Below are 23,064 nucleotides of genomic sequence, written 5' to 3' on the forward strand. Positions count from 1 at the left end.
GCTGAAGTTGCTCCACAACAGCTCATTACGTCTCTTACTCCCATTAACACTGTGAAGCGTTGCTTTACAGTTTTTTGTTGTATACCAGTTTTTAACTCATTAAGTCTTGCATCTTAAACCTGTGCTATACCTTGCCCTTAATTTTGTGAAAGCAGTCCATGATGACAATCTGTTTTAAACGTTAAATGCAAATGAAGTGGACACGATCCCTAATATCTATAGTATGTTGCTGTTTTTTCTGTGCGTTATAACTGATTTTCATGTCATTATGAAAAGGTTTTTAATAAGCACAGGGCAGTGTTTTGTCTCTTCCTTTGGGCTGTGATTTTGAAACGAGAAATTTGATTCGACACATTTTCAAGCAAGTCTATGATTTTTAATTTGCATATTTAACACATGCACATGAATGCTGCTGAAGCTAATATTCAACCAGCGGCTTGTGATGCAAAAACAAGAAAGATGTTCCCATTTCATGAATTATCACACCCCTTTCAAAGCACTCTATGCTGCAATAATAACTGAGTCATATGTCAGTTCATTTACAATATATTTGTCATTTTCTTCAAGCACACTGAGAAATGCATCCTCACAGACTGACACTGATGTTGCACGCGCCGGCCGCTTTGTCTGTGACCATGTTTGGTATCTCAACTGTGATTTGTTATGTGTTGGAGGGAGAACGTGTCAGATTCAAAACTCTGCTGCGTTTAGTGCCATCACACTTGTTTTTAAAGCTGCAGTAAGTAGAAATAAAGAGTCTGACAGGAGACGGTTCATTCGTCTTATTCAACAGTGCCTGAGTTTCATCTTCAAATCGAATTTGAACCCCAATCTCCTAAGTGAAAGTCTTATGCTTAACTGATGGGATTACCACAAATGATTACATTTTCAGTCTTTATATTACTGCATTTATACTTCACTTGACCCTCTGCATGCCAGACTGAAAAGAAGTGCAGTTAACTCAAATCTGTGGACGTGAGCCAGATTTTCTAAAGCCTCAAGGAAGGTCAAGAAGCTATGGTTCGTCTAATTCTACTTCAATTACAACATCCTTAAATGTTATATTGAATTTTTTTTCCAGCGACAATAAAAAGGTGCTCCCTAGCTCAGCTTTAAGGGCTGACTCGCTGCCTCTGTTATTTTTCATGCCCTCTTCTAGGGTTAACTATAACAAGAGCATTTTGTAGATTTTCCTCCCAATCAGTAATTTAAAAACAAAGTTTGGTTTTCAAGAGTTTAAATGTTAGTCTTTCCACTGTTCAGTTAAACACAGAGTGTAGATTTGGACAGTGTTTCTAATGAATGATGGTGTCTGTGTTTATTTATCTATCTCTTTCTTTATCGTTGATCTATTTAAAGTCATTGTAGGCTATTTCAGCCGGGAGCCCTGAAGTTAAGCCAGCAAACGCTCATACCTCATGCTCAGTATGTTATGTGCCGAGGTCTTCCTGCGACCTCTGGCAGCAAGTCATCTCCTCTGTCTTGTATATCTTTCCTGTCATTGTCACTGGGTGGTTTTCCAGAAGCAGTCTGTGCCGAGCTCCCTACTTCTGATTTACTCTCTTTGTTTTCAGGTGCTGCTTCATAATTTATAACTGGAGCTTTGGAAGGAATAACAGTTATTTTAAATATTATGTTCTTTTAAGCATGAAACTGCACACCTGAGTGCACAGGGGTGCAAACTGACAAAGTGTCGACATGTTTTAGATGCACGGTAACGCCGACTCCTCCGTCCAAGATGCCGCAGAACAGCTGCCAACAAAGAAGAACTGTTAAATCTGACACAATGTTGGACCTCACCCAAGACTTCTTGTTTGTGTTATGCTCCTAGTTAGTCATTCACAGTGTGTGTTTTTTCTATTTGTAAGGCATTTGCTGAGAAAATCTTCAGTCCAGTTTTCATAAATCCTTCCCGGCATTGCCAGTATTTAGAAGCTAAAAGAATGAAAAATGACTATTTATATGTAAGCATTAGAACACTGCTCTGTGCTGAATAGCCTTTAAGTTCTTAGCGTGTGAATTTGAGATGCTAGGATTTAATTCATTGTCTTATTTTATTTGCTGGCATCAGCAAAATTCACAGAATAAACAGAAACACAAAAAAGGGACTGTGCTGATCCAAACTGTCCAAACTGTATTCAGAAAGCATTTCTCCTGAGGCCTGTTAGTCGCATTTATTGGCTTACGCATAGATGACTGATTGGACCAGCAACAGGCCTATTCATCGGCTGACATACAGATGATTGATTGTCAATAAATTCAGCCGTGACTCAACAGGCAAACATTTGTCAATTAAAAGACGTTGTGAGACGGAGCGAGGTGGTTGTTATGTACAAGACTGTCTCTGTCTCCTTTTCTCTTTCTGTATCTTAATTTCCTCGGTGTATTGTCTTTGTTCCGTAACAACCCACAAATAACTTGGTAGACTGAATAGATGTCTAGACTTGGGATTCCTTGCTCATGTGGCCACAGGTGAGTAGTTAAGTAGTTAAATGGAGTAGTTAATTTTCTAAACAGCCAGTAAAATGCCTACTCTGTTGTGTCTGCATAAAAGTCACAGTTTGCCCTCTGGCATTTATACGCCATTGTCTGTGCGGTAAACAAATAGGTAACATTGTATTCATTATTGTCGAGTGGGCATAGGTAGTATAGGGAAATCACACTCTTATGCACACTTTATGAATCTCATACACACAAATCTTTTGTGACCTTCCACCTACACCAGGCTGCAGCCTTCAATGTGAGTTCTGGGAAGTGAGGAGCGAGCGTGATAGCTTACATTTCATTGTCCTTGGTGGAAATAAGCACGGCTGTATCAGTTTTCACAGTCAAAGCTCCGCCAGTTGCTTTGCTTTTGTCACTGCTCTCTAATGAGACTGTTGCTCTCTGTGGAATTTCAGGTGTTATTTTATATATTTTATATATATATTTAATAAAACATTTACCTGGTTTTTGGCCAAGATATACACATCACACTTGCTGCCTGTGTTCTCGAGCTCCTAAGGATTTGCCATAGTTCTTTGAGTTTATTGTAAAAGTGACAAACTTCATACTTACGGATTGCCCTGGCTGTTAGTTTTTGAGAAAATCAAAAGCAGTGAAAGAGATGATTCCCATCAACTCCAAGTGAATTCATTCAATTGCATTTAGGGATGCAGAGAGGGTCTCTCAAGACACTCTGCTCTGAGGAAGTCATTAGGCATTTTGGAATAAAACACAGCTTTAAAAAATAAGAAAAGAAGCACTTGAGATGTGACTCAGTGTACCGTGCCGTTAGTTGTGCTTTCCATTCATCACCCTTAAAGCTTTCTGGCAGGATGTGTTCTGTTCACGTGCAGAAAACTGATACCTCATTAGAACTACTGATGTCCTGACTGTAACGTTGAACCAGAGGGGGAACATTTTAGTGCTTGTTATTGGTTTTCTATTAGTATTTGTTTTCTCTTTGTCAATTTTGTATGTGGTTTTTTCTCTTCTTCAGTTTGCACCAAAAACCATGGCCTGACCAGGCTTAACAACCTGGTACCCAGAAGACTAATGTGGTGACATTTGAGAATTTATTGTTCTACTATAAAAGTAATGACACAGATATGAGTCTCAAATACACCATTTTTGATACTGACACTCAAGGAGCCTGTAAGTGTTGGGCTACTCCTTTTAATCTTTGAATTCAGGTGTTTTCAGTTACATTGTCATAGATGTATAAAACCAAGCTCCTAGCCATGCAGTCTGCCTTTACAAACATTTGTAAAATACTGGGACATTCTATAGATCTCACTGAATTTGAGTGATACTGCAAATAGGATGTCACTACTGCAACAAGCCAGTTTATGAAAGTTCTTCTCTTATAGATATTCTACGATCAACTCTAATTGGTATTATTGGAGAATTTAAGCATTTAAAAACTCCAGCAACTTGTTACTGAGTGCTGAGGGTTGCTGAGTGCTCAGGTGCATAGTGACAATGCTCTGCTGACTCAGGAGTTTCAAACCAGCGTCATCATCAGCACAGAAATTGTGTGCTGGGAGCTTCATAGCATGGGTTACCCTGGCTGAGCAGCTCCTGTAACTGTAGTGTGTCGGTTACCCAGCAGTTCTGTGTATTCGGTTTGTGATGATGTTGTGATTAGAAACCATGTAATACCAATAAAAATCAGCAACTTAAAAGTAAAAAAGCAAAACTTTTCTCAGGTGAAGCAACTACCAGTGGTGTAATGCACAACATGGGTTGAAACTTGATTGTGGTAAAATGCATTAGAGGGTTACTCTCACCACCTGGAATGGCTGTTATAGTGGGTAACCATCAGCTACAAAGCAATGTGCAATAAGCAAATTGCATTATATTTGGATGGGGCTATAGCGCTGAGAAAAACGGAGGAAACAGTCATCTTAGAATGACCTCTGAAAGGTGCAGAAAGGGGAAGTGTTGAGAGTTTGGGATAGAGGGGTATTACATCCTGTAATGGATACAGATCCAGTAACTTCTATCCCAGTCAGATTACCGGTCTGGCGCTGACTTCTTAAGACACAGCTGGAGCAGGGGAAGCTGAGTGTGTGTGTGTGTGTGTGTGTGTGTGTGTGTGTGGGGTGGGGGGTGGGGGGTGGGGGGGTGAGACAGAAAGAGAGAGAGGCAGTGTAGAAAGAAAAGATAATTTTTATACAATAATAAGCACTGATATTATGCGAGTTTCAGCAAAATCCTACAAACTATTGCCGGAATGATTAGAACAGAAATTTGTTTTAATAGTCCAAAGACATATAATCACTTGTGCTATATATATATTTTGCTTATTAATATAAATTTCAATGGGTGGCTGTTAGTAAATTCAGCATGTGGATGACAGCTAGGCATCAAATTACAAAACTTCTATCTTGGAAATCAAATTTGCTGCGATTATGCGAGAAAAGCATCTTTACATTCTGATTGTGTGAGTTGATCACTCTCTGCCCAACATGGTCTAACACAATAAAGTGATAGACAGATAACAGGTGAAGGGGAGTGGAGCAAAGGAAAGCTTGCTGTGACAACCTTAGTGCACTGGGACTATGAGGGCTTAGGGTTTTCCATGCACTCGCACTCCCTCCATGATATCCTGCCCTCCCAGTCTCACCACCTGGAACTATTTTTTGGATTGGGGAGGGCGAGCAGGGAGTGGAGAGGGTAATTGATCATTGTTTGGGGCCCGTTACTTGAGTTCAGGCTTCTTAGAGATATTCAGTATAGAAGATTTGGTATTGTTTAACATGAAGAAGAGGGTAAATGAACGTACGCAGAGAGAAAATAGTGATCCATGTCAATGTCAGTCTCAATAGGAAATCACTGCCCGTCTTATATTTTAAGACATAGCAAGCTATTTTCACAAAGTTACCTGTATACTTCAATCGCTCCTTTTTCTGTTTAAAAACTAAACATTTTGTCTGAACCCTGTATACCAAAAAATTGTTGAGCTATTTCTAACTCGATCACTTTTTGAATCTTGTGTTCCTATCTGTAGCTTTATAACCTCATCTACAGGTTTACTTGTTTGAATCAAGTATCTCGAACCTTTAAGGATGACACCACAAACTGTGCTTTAATTCTAAAACATATTGGCCATTAGATATTCTTCAGTTTGAGGCTTTGGTGAAAAAATAAAAGACAGAATGAGGCAGAGAAAATGAATAAATTCACTACTTAACTTGAGGTCATGTGTTGACTTGTAACCAAATGGCTTTGCAATAGAGTCATTGTATGCTTTGATAGGTACCTAATCGGTGTCCAGATGGTGTGTGTGTGTGTGTGAGTCTGTGTGCTTTAAGGGTCTAGACAACAGCTTGTTTGGCCAGTTAGATAGTGCGGAGAAGGCCTGGAGCCACTGATGTGCTGATGGGTGATATGCGACTTAGTTAATGGGAAGCTAATCACACAGAGGAGACTGTGGGACGCGTGCGGCTGTAAACATATGTAGACTTATGCAACTGTACTCACACCCGTGCATACACATGGATGTCCACATCCCCCGCATTATTCACATGCAAGTAGGAAATACATTAATATCCTCCCACGAAGCACACATACGTACACGCACACATACTCTGCAGACATGCAGGGTGTAGATGGATGGAAAGTAACAGTTTAAGCATGTGGAGATGACGGAGACAGCATAGACCAGAACTCCTGGAAATAAACACATGGCAGCTGTAATGTTAACACCATCAGCCCTCCCTCCACACACACATAAACCTCATGCACACCCTCTGCTCCCAAAGCTGCCAAAAAAAGACACTCACCTACACACATATTTGCCTGTTCTCATTCTCAACGCTGAACATCTCTGATTTACATTCCGTTACGTTATCATTTAGTATAAGCAGACGCGGTCTTTGGCTTTTAGTTCTGCACGACAACTGCTCTCTCTCTGTGTGTGTGTGTGTGTGTGTGTGTGTGTGTGTGTGTGTCAGTACGTTAGGTGTGAGGTTTGGTTTACTGACGTGAGGTGTTTTGATTCCCCCTATTGAATGCTGCATTATTCCAGAGAGAGGAATTGCAATGTAATTTATGGTCTCCTATTACACCAATAAGTAGGTGTTTGTGTCTGCGTGTGTGCATGTGTGTATTAAATGGAGTTTTAGTCGACATTATAGTGATTTACAGAGTGAATGCACTTCCATTATATGAAATAAATCTAAATGGTCTCATCAATATTTTTTCTCGTTTAGAGAAATTATAACACATATTTGTGTTTTGCACTTTTTCTGCACCTGTGATGCTCCACAAACAACCCACAACCCAAACAGCCCACTGTACTCATAAACTAACTGGCGAAGCTGATTCAGAACTTTAAAATGAAAATAAACAAACCTGCAGTTACAGAGATGCATACATTTTTATATATTTAAATTCCAGCACTTGATGATGGTGTTGGGCACGGGTGTTGGAATCACTTGGAAGCAATCAGTGGTATGGAAGAATATTATTTAAAATATATTATCATGCATTTATTAGATCTAAACATAAGCTGATGGGGATCTGAATTTTTAATTTTGTTTTTCTTTCTTTTACCTTTTGATGGAAATAAACATCTCAAGTAGCTTAAATGTGCATATGCATTCAATTTTTTTATTTGATTATTTCACATTACAAACCAAAAGAGCAACTTGACACTAATAGGTATGGGGGAAAAAGTGGCTTCATATGTAGAATCTAATCAGGTCACAGGAGTTCAGCATCAGAGGAAATGAAACTCCAACTTATTAGATAAAGATAGTATCAAGTGATGGTTTGAAAAGTAGCTTATTCTTATAAATTACCCAAGTTGGAAAGACCATCCAACTGCCCAGTTCACAAGTTCACGGGCAGTTGGTGTCTCAGAAACAAACCCATGGTGTCATTTTTATATTTTGATAGTTTTTAAATTTTCTAGTTTTTAGTTCCAGTCCCAGTGTGCTGTGGATGGGAGTCAACCTCCAGCCACTCGCAAAGCCAAAGCAGTTCCCTTCTCTTGTCCCGTCTCAAATCCAGACATTAATAACAGAGTGACCCCAGTGTTTCTCTCTTTGCTGGGTTACTGTGACTCATGTAAACTACTTAATCAAACTTTTATCTTAATCTGAACATTAACTGTAATCAAGCTATTTGTGTGCATTACAGTCGAGTAAAGGTAAACGTTTGGTCTTGATCATTTGGAGCCAGCAGTTTTCCCACTGAGTCATTAAGGGTTTTACAAATGCCAGACTTACATTTGAACTTTGATTTTTCAGTCAGTGTTGCCTCAAGGAATACATGCGCATTGAGATTTGTGAGGCCTATATGAGTGCAGTGCTTTGTAGTTAAAGTTTGTGTCACTTGGAGTATTTATTTAAAGAACTCATGTAGCTGATGTGTGTTTAAAGTGGGTCCATTTTTTTTCTTTCTGTCAGGAGAGGAAAAAATCCCACATATTTCCATCTGAACAAAGAAAGCAAGCTTCATTAAAATGAAGGTATCAATTTGAAACAGTTTTAAGATGGTTATCTTGTACAATGCATGTATATTTTTTCTGGAGTTGTAACTTTGTGAGACAGAAAGGGAAACAGTGCAAAGTCACCGCAGTTGGAAGCAATTCTAAAAGATTTGCTTTTTGTTTGTAACCTTTAGACATTTTGCACACTTAAACACTTCCAGCTGCTCAGTAATTTTATTGTATGTTCAGAACTTGTATCGGATGGATAGATGGATATATTTTGTGATGCAAATGCACAAAATCATGCAATTTTGGTTCACACATAAAGGATTGACAATGCAAAGTATCCTCACTGTGCAAACGTGGTTCTCCATTTCCAGATGCAGTGTTAGCTTGTGAAATGATTCTGTGTTTTTATTTCTCTGTTATTATCAGACAGTGTGTGTTTCTGGGTGAAATTTTAGGCTTGAGTCGTTACATTTGCTATGGCCAGCTATCAGCTTGGCAGGTGTGAGGCCATTGTTTATCAGTTTATAGGCATGGTTTTTGCATACCACCATGATGGAACAATGAGTCACATGATGATATCATGGGAATAGCACATCCAATATGATAAAAATAGCTGCCAAGCTTGAATTTACTGAAAGGGTGTGTATATTGTAACCTAATGCTGCTTATTAATGAGTGTGCATCATAGTCTGAGCATGTAATGTTTTAGTTTTAAGCCTTTTTTTAGAGTGTGTGGTAAATGATAGTATAATCATATATTTTGAACACACAAGGTGGTCAGACATTTTGCTGTGATTGTTTGTATATTAGTGTACACCTGTATTTTATAGGTTACATATTTGTGCCAGTGAATGTGCCTACTTACTTTTAAAAAGTATTTTGGAATATTAAAAACATGTAGGGTGAAGGGACTGATGTCTGAAAACAGCATCATTCAAGAGCAAGAAAACAAACTAACAGTGGTCAGATGGATATACTGCTAAGCAAAATAATTTTATAAGCAGCCCATTGTGACCTTAAAGTCAGAGTTGTGTCATGAAAGAGGCTTTCTTCTTACCTGGCTAAATCACCATGGTTACCTATTCTGAACGTGGTCGGGAGCAGGTCGTGTTGTCTTTTACACTGGTGGAATTTCAGCTACAGGACACACTCCCAAGAATATCTGTTTAATCAATAACATTAATTTCACTGTGATCCGCTGACAAACTAAAGCCATTTCTAATCTATATTTTCTTAGTGTTGAGGTTGAATCTTTCCAACTCTAAAATCCCTAGATTATAAATTTTCTGTAGCATCCGTGAGACTGTTCTGCTTTTGGTGTGCCACCCAAATATTTTTAGTGCCCCCCCCAATATGAAAAACTACTGCTTTAATCACCAATTTATCATCATTATGTAGTGGTTAACATATTTTCTTGGCAAACAAAAGGTCGCCTGTTCAATTCCAGCCGAAGACACAAATCCCCTCAAGGTTCCATCAGGAAGCGCATCCAGCGTAAAACCGCTAAATCAAACATGTGCAGATACCAGCTGTGGTGACCCCTTGTGGCAAGGGAGCAACCTGTACTATCCATATCTGATAACATTTCTTGAGTAGGCAACACTCACAGGGATCATTTTTAGGAATTGAAATAATATGATCCATCGTCAAAGGAGCTTGCAAAGAAAAGCGTCTGGACTTCTTTAAGTTACTTGAAGACGTTTCACCTCATCCGAGAAGCTTCTTCAGTTCTAAGGTCAAATGGTGGAGAGTCCCAGATATAAACCTAGTGGGAGTGTCCCCCCACAGAGGGACAAAAGGACCCCCTGATGATCCTCTAATCGCCTGAGCCAAGGTGTGGAACTGGGTGTGGGTCCCAATCAGCCAGAGTTTCGGGTGAGTTCATTGTGAAACCTGGCCCCACCTTATCATGCGAATTCCTGAGGTGCAGATGGACAGCTGAGTCTTGTCCTGTGGTCCTGTGTCCTCTGTCCATCTGCATCTTAAGGATAAAGGACACTCTTTCGAGGTATAGTGAGGTTTACGACACCAACTCTCTGCCATCTATAATCCAGTTTTGAGATCCCTTCCCAGACGCCTTAACGCCCACTCACACCCTGGGCCATCTGACCTCAGGAATTCACATGATAAGGTGAGGCCAGGTTTCACAATGAACTCACCCGAAACTCTGGCTGATTGGGACCCACACCCAGTTCCACACCTTGGCTCAGGCGATTAGAGGATCATCAGGGGGTCCTTTTGTCCCTCTGTGGGGGGACACTCCCACTAGGTTTATATCTGGGACTCTCCACCATTTGACCTTAGAACTGAAGAAGCTTCTCGGATGAGAGGTGAAACGTCTTCAAGTAACTTAAAGAAGTCCAGACGCTTTTCTTTGCAAGCTCCTTTGACTACGATGACCTGGATGACTGAGAACCTTCACAGACAATATGATCCATCAAACACACGCACAGAGCTTGAAGCAGAAAACCTGGCTTAACAGAGAAAGTTGATAGCCACCATTGTGACACCTGTTGTCCCCAACGGATGATCTGATATCCTTGTGTCGGTGTTGTTCCCACATCATCATAATAAATGTTGTTCCAGGTTCAACATTGCAAGTGACCAATCACATTGTTGTGACGTCCCCCTTTTGTGCCTTTGAAAAATACTGCCTTAAAAAAATCTACTTCACTTGCGACAAGAGAAACCGCTTCTGTCCGCCGATCCCGGAACTTGAATTCTTTGCATTTCAGGATACTTTCCTTTAATAAACGGTAAGCATTATATATATTGTCCTTACAGAGGCGGTTTCTCTTCTCGCAAATGAAGTAGGTTTTTTGAAGCCGACCTTTTTTTCGAGGTCGCAGATTTTCACACCAGTCTATTAATTAATGAAAGACCAAGACAGACTTTAAATTCATTTGAAAGCCTGATGCTTAACATTATCCACCCCAGCTGTGAAACTCAGAAACCAGTCTTACTTGTTATCATCTATCGTCCACCTGGGCCTTACACAGAGTTTCTGTCTGATTTCTCAGACTTTATATCTAATTTAGTTCTGAGCTCAGATAAAATAATTATTGTGGGTGATTTTAACATCCATGTAGATGCTAAAAATGACAGCCTCAACATGGCATTTAATCTGTTGTTAGACTCAATTGGTTTCTCTCAAAATGTAAAAGAACCCACCCACCACTTTAATCACACTCTAGATCTTGTTTTAACATATGGCATAGAAACTGAACATTTAACAGTGTTTCCTGAAAACCCTCTCCTGTCTGATCATTTCTTGATAACATTTACATTTACAATAATTGATTACGCAGCAGTGGAGAGTGGACTTTATCAAAGTAGATGTCTTTCTGAAAGCGCTGTAACTAAGTTTAAGAATATAATCCAGCCACTGTTATCATCGTCAATGCCCTGTACCAACACAGAGCAGAGCAGCTATCTGAACGCTACCCCAACAGAGGTCGATTATCTTGTTAATAATTTCACCTCCTCACTACGTACGACTCTGGATACTGTAGCTCCAGTGAAAACTAAGGTCTCTAATCAGAAGTACCTGACCCCGTGGTATAATTCTCAAACACGTACCCTAAAGCAGATGACTCGTAATCTGGAGAGGAAATGGCGTGTCACAAATTTAGAGGATCATCATTTAGCCTGGAGAAATAGTTTGTTGCTTTATAAGAAAGCCCTCCGCAAAGCCAGAACAGCTTACTACTCATCACTGATTGAAGAAAATAAGAACAACCCCAGGTTTCTCTTCAGCACTGTAGCCAGGCTGACAAAAAGTCAGAGCTCTGTTGAGCCAACCATCCCTTTAACGTTAACTAGTGATGACTTCATGAACTTCTTCACAAATAAAATTTTTATCATTAGAGAAAAAATTACCAATAATCATCCCACAGATGTAATATTATCTACAGCTACTCTTAGTTCCATTGATGTTAAGTTAGACTCTTTTTTTCCAATCGATCTTTCTGAGTTAACTTCAATAATTACTTCCTCCAAACCATCAACGTGTCTTTTAGACCCCATTCCTACAAAACTGCTCAAAGAAGTCCTGCCATTGATTAATTCTTCGATCTTATATATGATCAACCTATCTCTAATAATCGGCTATGTACCACAGGCCTTCAAGGTGGCTGCAGTTAAACCTTTACTCAAAAAGCCATCTCTAGACCCAGCAGTCTTAGCTAATTATAGGCCAATCTCCAACCTTCCTTTCATATCAAAAATCCTTGAAAGAGTAGTTGTCAAACAGCTAACAGATCATCTGCAGAGGAATGGTTTATTTGAAGAGTTTCAGTCAGGTTTCAGAGTTCATCACAGCACAGAAACAGCTTTATTGAAGGTTACAAATGATCTTCTTATGGCCTCTGACAGTGGACTCATCTCTGTGCTTGTCCTTCTTGACCTTAGTGCAGCATTCGATACTGTTGACCATAATATTCTATTAGAGCGATTAGAACATGCTGTAGGTATTACAGGTATTGCACTGCAGTGGTTTGTATCATATCTATCTAATAGACTCCAATTTGTGCATGTAAATGGAGAGTCCTCTTCACACACTGAGGTTAATTATGGAGTTCCACAGGGTTCGGTGCTAGGACCAATTCTGTTTACATTATACATGCTTCCCCTAGGCAGCATCATTAGAAGACATAGCATACATTTTCACTGCTATGCAGATGACACCCAGCTCTATCTGTCCATGAAGCCAGATAACACACACCAATTAGTTAAACTGCAGGAATGTCTTAAAGACATAAAGACTTGGATGGCCACTAACTTTCTGCTTCTTAACTCAGATAAAACTGAGGTCATTGTACTCGGCGCTGAAAAGCTTAGAAATATGGTATCTAACCAGATTCTTACTCTGGATGGCATTACCTTGGCCTCCAGTAACACTGTGAGGAACCTTGGAGTCATTTTTGACCAGGATATGTCCTTCAACGCACATATTAAACAAATATGTAAGACTGCGTTCTTCCATTTGCGCAACATCTCTAAAATTAGAAATATCCTGTCTCAGAGTGACGCTGAAAAACTAGTTCATGCATTTATTACTTCCAGGCTGGACTACCGCAATTCATTATTATCAGGATGTCCAAAAAACTCACTGAAAAGCCTTCAGTTAATCCAAAATGCTGCAGCAAGAGTACTGACAGGGACTAGAAGGAGAGAGCATATTTCTCCTGTTTTGGCTTCCCTTCATTGGCTTCCTGTTAAATCCAGAATTGAATTCAAAATCCTGCTCCTCACATACAAGGTCTTAAATAATCAGGCCCCATCTTACCTTAATGACCTTGTAGTACCATATCACCCTATTAGAGCACTTCGCTCCTGCTCTGCAGGCCTACTTGTTGTTCCTAGAGTATTTAAAAGTAGAATGGGAGGGAGAGCCTTCAGTTTTCAGGCCCCTCTTCTGTGGAACCAGCTTCCAGTTTGGATTCAGGAGACAGACACTATCTCTACTTTTAAGATTAGGCTTAAAACCTTCCTTTTTGCTAAAGCATATAGTTAGGGCTGGACCAGGTGACCCTGAATCCTCCCTTAGTTATGCTGCAATAGATGTAGGCTGCCGGGGGATTCCCATGATGCATTGAGTTTTTCCTTTCCAGTCACCTTTCTCACTCACTATGTATTAACAGACCTCTCTGTATTGAATCGTATCTGTTATTAATCTCTGTCTCTCTTCCACAGCATGTCTTTATCCTGTCTTCCTCCTCTCACCCCAACCGGTCGCAGCAGATGGCCGCCCCTCCCTGAGCCTGGTTCTGCCGGAGGTTTCTTCCTGTTAAAAGGGAGTTTTTCCTTCCCACTGTCGCCAAAGTGCTTGCTCATAGGGGGTCATATGATTGTTGGGCTTTTCTCTGTATCTATGAAGTGCCTTGAGGCGACATTTGTTGTGATTTGGCGCTATATAAATAAAATTGAATTGAATTGAATTGAAATTGAATAGATGACGTCAGCAGAAGGTGATTGGTCACTTGCAATGTTGAACCTGGAACAACATTATTTATGATGACGAGGGAACAACACCAACACGAGGATATCAGATCGTCCTACCTCCAACTGGGGTTTAGGCTTTTGAATATAAAAATTCATAATGTTTCAGTCACTGTACATGCTGTATTTCTCAAACAAGCATTCTTTTGTATAAAAGAGCAGATGCTTCTGTGCATCTGTTGGAGTTCACCAAAGCTTTTTGTAGCTTAATTTATCTCCTACAGTGAACATTTCAATAGATAAGTAGGAGTGTTTCATATAAGAAGTCATTCAACACTGAAGACATTGTTGCAAGTCAAGTTGTTGTATTACCTCAACATTAATCCTTATTGACTCAATTGTGTATTCCATCTTAATAAAAAATTAGTTTCAGGTGGTAGCATGTCGTTAAATTAAGACAATGTTTGAGTCAGATTTCAACCAGTGGCATCAGACTCACCGATCCAGCCAGATGCCTGCTCTCTCTGAACTGATGTGCTGTTCTGTGATGAGTAGAAGCCCACAGACTTCATGAGAATACGAAGGAAAGAAGCCTTGGATGAACAGACCAGCTGGTCACCTTTCTGTCTTTTCTAAATGTATGTGTTTTTGAGAGCGTCTTTCAAAACGCTGCGTTTTCCATCAGCGAAAACGCCGTCTCAGTGTGGAAGGGAGGCCAAAACGGAGAGAAAACGATGTGTTTTCAAACGAAAACGCATTAGTGTGGACGTAGCCTAAGTCAGAGTTCCAGCATCCGTTGGCCCTTGTCAGGAATTCCCATGAAAGAAGAGAAACAGAGACACACACAGCATAAAGCTGGCAGCTGCTGACAGCTGTATAAGCAGAGAGAGGCTCAATGCTGCATCAGTGTGGCATAATGAAGGATGTCTGAAGGGCTGATGATTATGTTGTTGTGTTGGAGGATAAAAAGCCTGAATGCAACAGCTTCCCTTGCTCTCACCTTTATGGTGCTGTTTTTGCTGAAGCAAATCTTTTAAAAGCTGATTGTAGTCTGAGCCATACAACACCGGGCACTCTCAGACCACAGGAAATGTCTCGTGGTTCTATAGCAACTGTTGCTGGAAACACCCCCATTTATCTGTGTCTGAGGACCATCATAGTTCTCACAACTCTGTTTTTGGAGCTCCTATTAAACAGTAGCGATAGCTGTAATGTGATTTGTCCAGACATAAGCATGGGTTGACTGGTCGAACACATAAAAGCAGGACTGACATTTGAAAAAAATGGTCATGGTGACATTCGCCCCAGTGGGAAAAAAAAAGCAGAAACATGAACTGACAGTAAATCAAAACATCTGGTTGGAGAAGTTTCCATCAAAAATGTGATTCATTCTCTGTCTTTATGCTATTAATTGCATTATTTCTCCCTCTATTAAAGTAGTATTCCAACTTTTTTTTTTACTTATGCTTGAAGTGTTTAAGATTTAGAAGTGGAGATATAGGTGATTAACACTTTATCCCCAGTATATTATTCTAAACTTACCATCAGCTATAAACATTTTGATCAGAATATTATGTTCCATAAATATTTATTCATGACGTTAAACTCCAAAGAAATGAATTGCAGACAGATATTTCTCCTCAAGATCTTAAAAAACCCGTTAAAAAAACAAATAGCAAGGCCCAAACACTCAAGATTATTTCTTTTGTTAATTGGTGTTCTATATGGTGCCTCGTTAACACGGTCAACCACACAGTTAGTGAGAGAGCACTTTGAGACACAGATAAAGGCAAAGCACATTTGAATTTCAAAGCAAATTTAGCCAAAACAGCAGGACAGACAACCTTCACTTCCAAGCATCCAGCCTTCAGATCGCAAAGTGGGGTTCATTAACGCATTCCTGCACATGTGGGATGGCTCGGCTCATCTCAACACTGACAGGAACAAGAGCGTGGAGATAAGACCTGGAACTGAATGTACATCAAGGTGGAGAGAGACAGAGAGACACAATCTTAAGACTGGGAGTGAGAGCACGAAAGGGGGGGGAGGGGGGGGGGGCTTTTACCTTGTGCGTTTCTTTTAGTGTACAGACTGAACTGTCAAGCACAAAAAAGATGAACTGCTACTTTGAGGGGAGAAGGGGAGCCGTGTTGTCAAATGAGTGTGTCGTAAGTGGAAAAGGGGAGGGGGTAGTGTTTACATGGACTTTGGTGAAAGAGCTTTTCTGGTAGACCTTGTTTGACATGGCCAGGATAACTAATGAATATGCGCGCTCTCTCTCTTACTGTTCCTCTCTGTCTATCCTAGTCCACATCGCTTCTCTTCATCTTGCTCTCTCATGCACAGTATCACTTCTGTCATTGTTTTTGTCTTCTGTAAATATATTTCGTTTTTCATTCTTTCACCTTTTTAAAGAAACACGCTGCATAAAATGACATTTGTTGAAAAGATGCATTCAGCTTTTGGGTTTTTTATTTGTTTGTTTTTTTTCAAGGACCGAGTGGGGGGTATGGACATGGTTGTTAATTGAGTGTTGACAATGGCCTCATGTGAGGTTAGTGGTAGTTGGTAAGATTTTAACAGTACCATTGGTCACTAATTGAGACCAAACCGTGCATGCTGAAATGTATTTACATTTTCATTAGGGAACAACCGCCAGGATCTCTGACTCTCTGACTGGCAAATGAGCTGATTGATAGACGTTCAGCACATTTTTCTCACCAGCCACAATCAGTTAACGTCCAGTTTTACACAAAAACAAATAAATGACTTGAATGTCTTAAATTCACTCAAGGCTATGTTTTTCTTTTCCATGAAGATAAGATTGTAGAGTGAGAGCTTTGCACTTTGTCAACCAACTGCATTTTTCACCTTGGTCACTCTTCCTCCTTATAAACAGATGGCACAGACTTATAGAGAAATGACTCAATACCCCAGGATCTCTGTAAAGATAAAAGGCACTTTTTTTGTAAGAGGTGGAAAACTAAGACCAAAAAAAGTGTCACAGTGTACCAGTGTTACAGTTTGAGTATAATGTAGTTCCTTTCATTTTTATACAGTCACAAAAAATTCAAGAACATTAAGTTGGCCACCTGACTCCAGTTTTGGTGGATGAATGGCATTCTGCATTTTTTTTCCCTTCGTTTGCTTCTTTCCTTGTTTGTCTGCCTCCCACTGTCTTTCTCACATGCTCACGCCGGCGACAGAGCAGTAGCCAAAGATCCCAGGTGCAGGATGGATGTGAAAGGCTTTGTGTTTTGTCAACAGCGCAGCAGCACCTCACATGACAATCCAGTGGGCTCACGCAGGGAAGACGGGGCAAAGAAAGTGGAAGATAAGAACAGGAAAACAACGCAGTAGGGAAAGATAGGCAGGTCATGTGGGTGAGAACCAAAAAGGAAAAGAAGAAGAAGAAAGGGTTGGAGAAAAGTACACAAGCAAGTCTGAATGGAGAAACGAAGGAACACATGTAGGAAAGAAGCAGGGAGGCGCTCGAGAAGAGATATGGCCTGAAGAAGAAAGAGGGAGTTTGAGGTCTGCAGCAAAATGAAACACAAAGAGAGTGAGCATTATGGAGTGATGGGGTGGAGGGCAGAGTGAGAGAAAGGGTGGAAAAGGCCAGTGGCCTCTGCTCTGTCCCCTCTGTGTGCTGCTAAACTGCCCACCAGTTCCCCGCAGCTCTGTCACTTCTTGTTTGCTAATCCCCCATTCTTCTCCCCCTCCTAGTCTTCCTCGCTCCCTTTCTCTCAAATTGGTCAATTGTTAATGTGACCCCTTTAAGCCCCACCATCCCTCTTTTGCAGTATCATCAACATAATTATCTGTGTGTACAAGAGGGGCATTTAGAAAGGGAAGTGCTAGATGACAAATGTCTATAATTGTTTTAAAAAAAATCTATCCCGAAATAAGAAAAGGCTGCTCATGAAAACACTATCACATTCAAACCCTGCACACACTTCCTTCTCAAGAGGCTGAAATAGGAGTAGGAGAGCAGATTCTGTATCTGCTCGTAGTTTATTTCAGCGAAGAAAGAGTCATGCTTGTTTTGGACCATCTGTGCTCGCAGCTGTAAGCATCTGGTCCCAATGAGCATGCTCAGATGAATGAATATCTTAAAAGCCATGAAGGAGAGACACTTCCGTGATCCCATTTTTCCCCTCAAGTGACAAACAGGTGCCCTTTTGAAATAGGATAACGAGGGAATACAACAGCTTCGGGAGCTGAGGCATTTGTAAGAGGACTGTGAGAGAGCGTGTTTCATAGCAGGTGTTTGAGCTCAAAGTTTGGGTTTTTTTCCCCCGTATCTGGAATGTTGTCAAGTTTTTCTTGCACATTTTATCTTTATTTGCATCTTAGTAGATTTTGTTTCATTAGAGTAGGTACGATTATATTTCATTTGAGTCGGTTTGCTTATGTGAACTGGATTTATGATGTGAATACTGAGTACGCAGGGTTGATATTCGTCATCTTGGCTGGGATCTCATCGCTCAGTGCTTCGCTGAGCAGATATTAAGCTTCTCCCGCAGGGGAGATTAAAAAGCTACAGGTGCGCTGAAGGTTCATGAAATGCTCCATGAACAGCAGAGTCCGAGTCATAGAACAAAACCACTTACAAAATGTTACTAATGTAACAAACATATCGGAGAACTAAATTAATACAACTGAAAAGCAAGAGACGTCTGAAAGCAAAGGAAGCAGACAATTATTTTCACAGTTTTATCAGACACTGAAAAAACAAGAACAGAGTCAATACAGCAACTCCCATGAAACAGTTTTATTAACATATATTACAAAGCAGCTTATTCGTCACAGGCTACTGTACATGAACATATGTAAGGACTTGTGTTGGGACATGAGGTAGTTGTAATTTTGACTTAGAAATACCATCAGAATACAAATTTTGTGACTGTTTGGGTATCTGTTGTTGTCCTATTAGTGACTATGGCAAAGCCTGTGAATTTTACATATTCCACAATTGCAGTACAACTTGTTTCCCACTTCAGCAGACTATTCATTCTCCAAGTCTGGCTATGCTACTGCAAATACTTGTTGTGTTATTTAATAGCACATGTCCAAATTCTGAAGCCTACTCTCTAGCAATGTTCTCTTTTTGAAAGTTGAGATGTGGATTTTCATCATTTTGTTTTTCTCCCGTTTAATTTTTTGTAATTTTCTTCTTTTCTCTGTTGTATAGGCAACATATTGGACAGTATGCTGCTAAAAGCATCCAGTAAGGAGGCAGCAGAGAGTGGGAAGGAGACTTTTGGCAGCACAGCTCCTGCTTCATCCTCCCAAAGACTACTGTGGTGTCACTGTTATCACCACTGCCCAGAAGATTCAACCAATAACACATGCAGGTAAAGAGAAACACCAACAAAAGCAAGTATTTATTTCATAACATGTCATGTTTCTGGTCGCCTTACCTACTGTCGCTAAATCTGCCTCTGCAGGACGGATGGCTACTGTTTTACAATGGTGGAGGATGAGGGAGGGGTGCCGGTCCAGACGGCAGGTTGCCTTGGGCTGGTCGGATCTGAATTTCAGTGCAGAGTAAGTTGATGAAAGTAACATTATAATCCACATAATTTCTTCCTCTTGCTGCCATTTTCTTTTCATCATCTGGCACAAATCCTTCCAAAATTAATTTAGGTGGTAAGCATTACAAGAGGTTAAGTTAATAAAGCAGGAAATTGTAACCTGACTGTAGATGCTAGCCAAGTACCTCACATGACTTTTCCGTCTTTCAGGACGCGGGGAACTCACGTCAAAGGCGGTCACTAGAATGCTGTACAGATGAAGATTACTGTAACAAAAATCTGCATCCTACGCTGCCACCACTCAAACCTCCTCGTGAGTTAATTTATCCAATTTCTGCTTTTTCCCTCGTTGCAGATGAAATGCACAAAAACACCAGTAGTTCTCCAGTTTGGCAGTGGCAGTTACAATGATAGATACAAGATCCTGAACTGTGGCTGATGGTGTGACAACACACGAGATAAAAGACAGAGACATGACATTTTCATTGAGTCAAAGGAGGCTCAAGTGAAGGAGACGGTGTCAAACCGTCCTGGCGTGTCAAGAGCAAACTGATGTCCCATCGTGTTCAGAATTAGACTGCCTGTGTGTGTGTGTGTGTATGTGTGTGAGTGAAGGAAGAGAGAAAGAGCCTTTCCGTGTGTTTGAGAGAAAGTAAGCCTAGATTCCCAGGGAAATCACAGGCCCCAGCAGACACTGAGGGCAGATTCATCAATCTGAAACCCTATCATAGGGGATCAGGAGGGGAATTCATCGACTTGGTCGAGGGCTTCCTCTCGCTGTTGACTGGGGCCTTGAGGGAAGAAAGTGTGTGCCAGAAGAAAATGAAAAATTGATGAGTGAAATATGATTTGTACACGATTTACTGTACTTTAGTCCTTTTTGTTTCCTTTACATGAGGCACTTTGGAAATTTCAAATTCTTTGTTTTTTCTGTGTTTTAATGTGACGTTTCTGGAGTAGAAAGAGAGTTATTGCATTTTGACATGCAAGAATCTTTTGCATTTAACTTAGATGAGGAATTTGATAAATGACTTTTCACGACTTTAAACATTTCTGATGCTTTTTTCAATGTCTCTTTCCTCCTCCCCCTCTAGTCTACGTAGATGGGAAGATCCACCATGTGGCCTTGTTGATTTCAGTCACTGTATGCACCCTTATATTGGCTGTCATTATTATTTTCTGCTACGTCAGGTAATTACATCTTACAATGAAACAGTAAAACAAACTTCATTAGGGTTTATTGAACCTGTCTTTAGTGAATAATTAAAACTGACATATTGTGATATTTTACAGGTATAAACGACAGGAGTCTCGTCCTCGCTACAGCATTGGTCTAGAACAGGATGAGACATACATTCCCCCTGGAGAATCTCTGAAAGACTTGATAGAGCAATCACAAAGCTCTGGCTCAGGCTCAGGGCTCCCTCTATTGGTGAGACACACACACTACATCTAAGTGCCAGTTAAATCAAAAAGATGCTTCATGGACGTGAACATCCTGGTACTTTGGTCCAAATTCCTTTTATTTTTTTTTCTAACATCAGGGTGTGTAATAGTTGTACATTTGATACTTATATGCCCATCATGATATCGAATTTTGGTATCATTGCAATGTTTTTAGAAAATGCATTTATTGGGTGTTTGACCTTTTTGGCAAATGTGTCGACAGTCTGCAAATAATGTGTGCATCATTGACACAATATCGGTATTTAATTTCTGTGTGTAATTAATACACTGTTATAGCTACAAGTTACAAGTATTTGTTTTGGGGGACTTCTTTTAATCTTGGGTAAACCTTGAGAAATGTGCCAAGACACAATAAAACGGTACCATTCCTGATTTTGCTTCATAGCTCCCACATCTGACGTTCACTTAACCTTAAACTGGAGTTTTAATTCTGAAGGAATATGACAGATGTGGTGAAACACATGTGTCAGATTTTATCTAAGCATTTCCTTCTTTCTTTTTTTTTTGCTTCTCCTCAGGTCCAGAGAACGATAGCCAAGCAGATTCAGATGGTGAAGCAGATAGGCAAGGGGAGATATGGAGAGGTGTGGATGGGCAGGTGGAGGGGAGAAAAGGTAGCTGTTAAAGTTTTCTTCACCACTGAGGAAGCGAGTTGGTTCAGAGAGACTGAAATCTACCAGACTGTCTTAATGAGACATGAGAACATACTGGGTGAGTCTGTTTGTCTAGTGCTTACTACCTTGTCTCTGCACTTATGTGAGAATTTCTTTGTTTCTCAGTGTTTTGTGTTGCTTTTTGTCTTCAGCTAAATCAAAAAATGTGCCGGGAAAGGAGATGTAAAGGGGCAATTTAAAAAATAATTGTATAAGTAATATAGTAGCACCATACTAAACAGTCCTAAGTCAAACTGCCAGTTATTGAAAGCATGTCGTTGTTGGTGTTCCAGTGCGTTTTTGATGCTACATCACACTGCACACTGTGCGAGCCTTCTCTGTATTGCAGCATTAACTTTGTCTTTATAAGTATTTGTTATCCTGAAATATGATATCACAAAATGGCAGATATTAGTGAAAAACTGCCCAAACTCACTGAAAGATCAGTTTTCTGCACAGCTTCCCACATATTGTCAATGCACAAACGACGGTCAGTGAAGAAGAAAAGAACCAAAAAACCCACTGTATATATGTCAGAAATTGTTCTGTACTCCCATGAAATTCAACAATGGGGGAAACTGCTGAATGTTAAGGTCCATCTTTCTTTGTGTTCCATACATCCCCCCCCCCCCCCCCCTTCACAGGTTTTATAGCTGCAGATATTAAAGGAACTGGCTCTTGGACCCAACTCTACTTAATAACTGACTACCATGAAAATGGATCATTGTATGACTACCTCAAATCGACCACTCTAGACAATAAAGCTATGCTGCGACTGGCCTACTCCTCTGTGTCAGGACTCTGTCACCTCCACACGGAGATCTTTGGCACCCAGGGCAAACCTGCCATTGCTCACAGGGATCTGAAGAGTAAGAACATACTTGTGAAAAGAAATGGGACCTGCTGTATAGCTGACCTAGGACTGGCTGTCAAGTTTATCAGGTGAATTTCTCATGAATGTGTTCTATTTAGGATGAATGATGATAAATATTGGAATTCATGTATTTAAAGTAATTTTTGTCCTAAATTATTTATCCTTATTACTTTGATGTCTGACTCTTTAGTGACACAAATGAAGTTGATATTCCCCCCAATACAAGAGTCGGTACAAAGCGCTACATGCCTCCAGAGGTTCTGGAAGAGACTTTGAACAGAAGTCACTTTCAGTCTTACATCATGGCCGACATGTACAGTTTTGGGCTCATTCTCTGGGAGATTGCACGTCGCTGCATCTCAGGAGGTAAATGGAGTGAATAAATAGTTGTAACACCTTCTAAAAGCTAAACGGCATCAGAGAAGAACGTGACTCTTCTGTAATGTGTTTTTTTGTAGGAATCCTTGAAGAGTACCAGTTACCGTACCATGAGCTGGTTCCAACAGACCCTTCATATGAAGACATGAGAGAGGTGGTCTGCATCAAGAAGCTACGACCATCCTTTCCTAATCGATGGACCAGCGATGAGGTAAAACATGGAAAAATATTCTACATTATTCTTGTAGAAACGAACAAATCGGCAATCTCTGTAACATAAGTTTG

General features: G+C 40.3%; 1 protein-coding gene across 2 annotated transcripts in view; it reads left to right on the forward strand.

The window, feature by feature from the left end:
• The window catches only part of bmpr1ba (bone morphogenetic protein receptor, type IBa), a 71,623-nt gene that overhangs the window by 44,020 nt on the left and 4,539 nt on the right, over window positions 1-23,064 (forward strand). For both annotated transcript variants that reach the window (XM_085179191.1, XM_085179192.1), the window contains exons 4-12: window positions 19,065-19,227; window positions 19,321-19,420; window positions 19,618-19,720; window positions 20,502-20,598; window positions 20,701-20,839; window positions 21,393-21,585; window positions 22,172-22,469; window positions 22,592-22,767; window positions 22,860-22,990. In XM_085179191.1, coding sequence (XP_085035317.1) covers window positions 19,065-19,227; window positions 19,321-19,420; window positions 19,618-19,720; window positions 20,502-20,598; window positions 20,701-20,839; window positions 21,393-21,585; window positions 22,172-22,469; window positions 22,592-22,767; window positions 22,860-22,990 — 1,400 coding nt within the window. The remainder of the gene's footprint in view (window positions 1-19,064; window positions 19,228-19,320; window positions 19,421-19,617; window positions 19,721-20,501; window positions 20,599-20,700; window positions 20,840-21,392; window positions 21,586-22,171; window positions 22,470-22,591; window positions 22,768-22,859; window positions 22,991-23,064) is intronic.

The sequence above is a fragment of the Neolamprologus multifasciatus genome, chromosome 12 (genome assembly GCF_963576455.1).
Source record: "Neolamprologus multifasciatus chromosome 12, fNeoMul1.2, whole genome shotgun sequence".
Lineage (NCBI taxonomy): Eukaryota > Metazoa > Chordata > Actinopteri > Cichliformes > Cichlidae > Neolamprologus > Neolamprologus multifasciatus.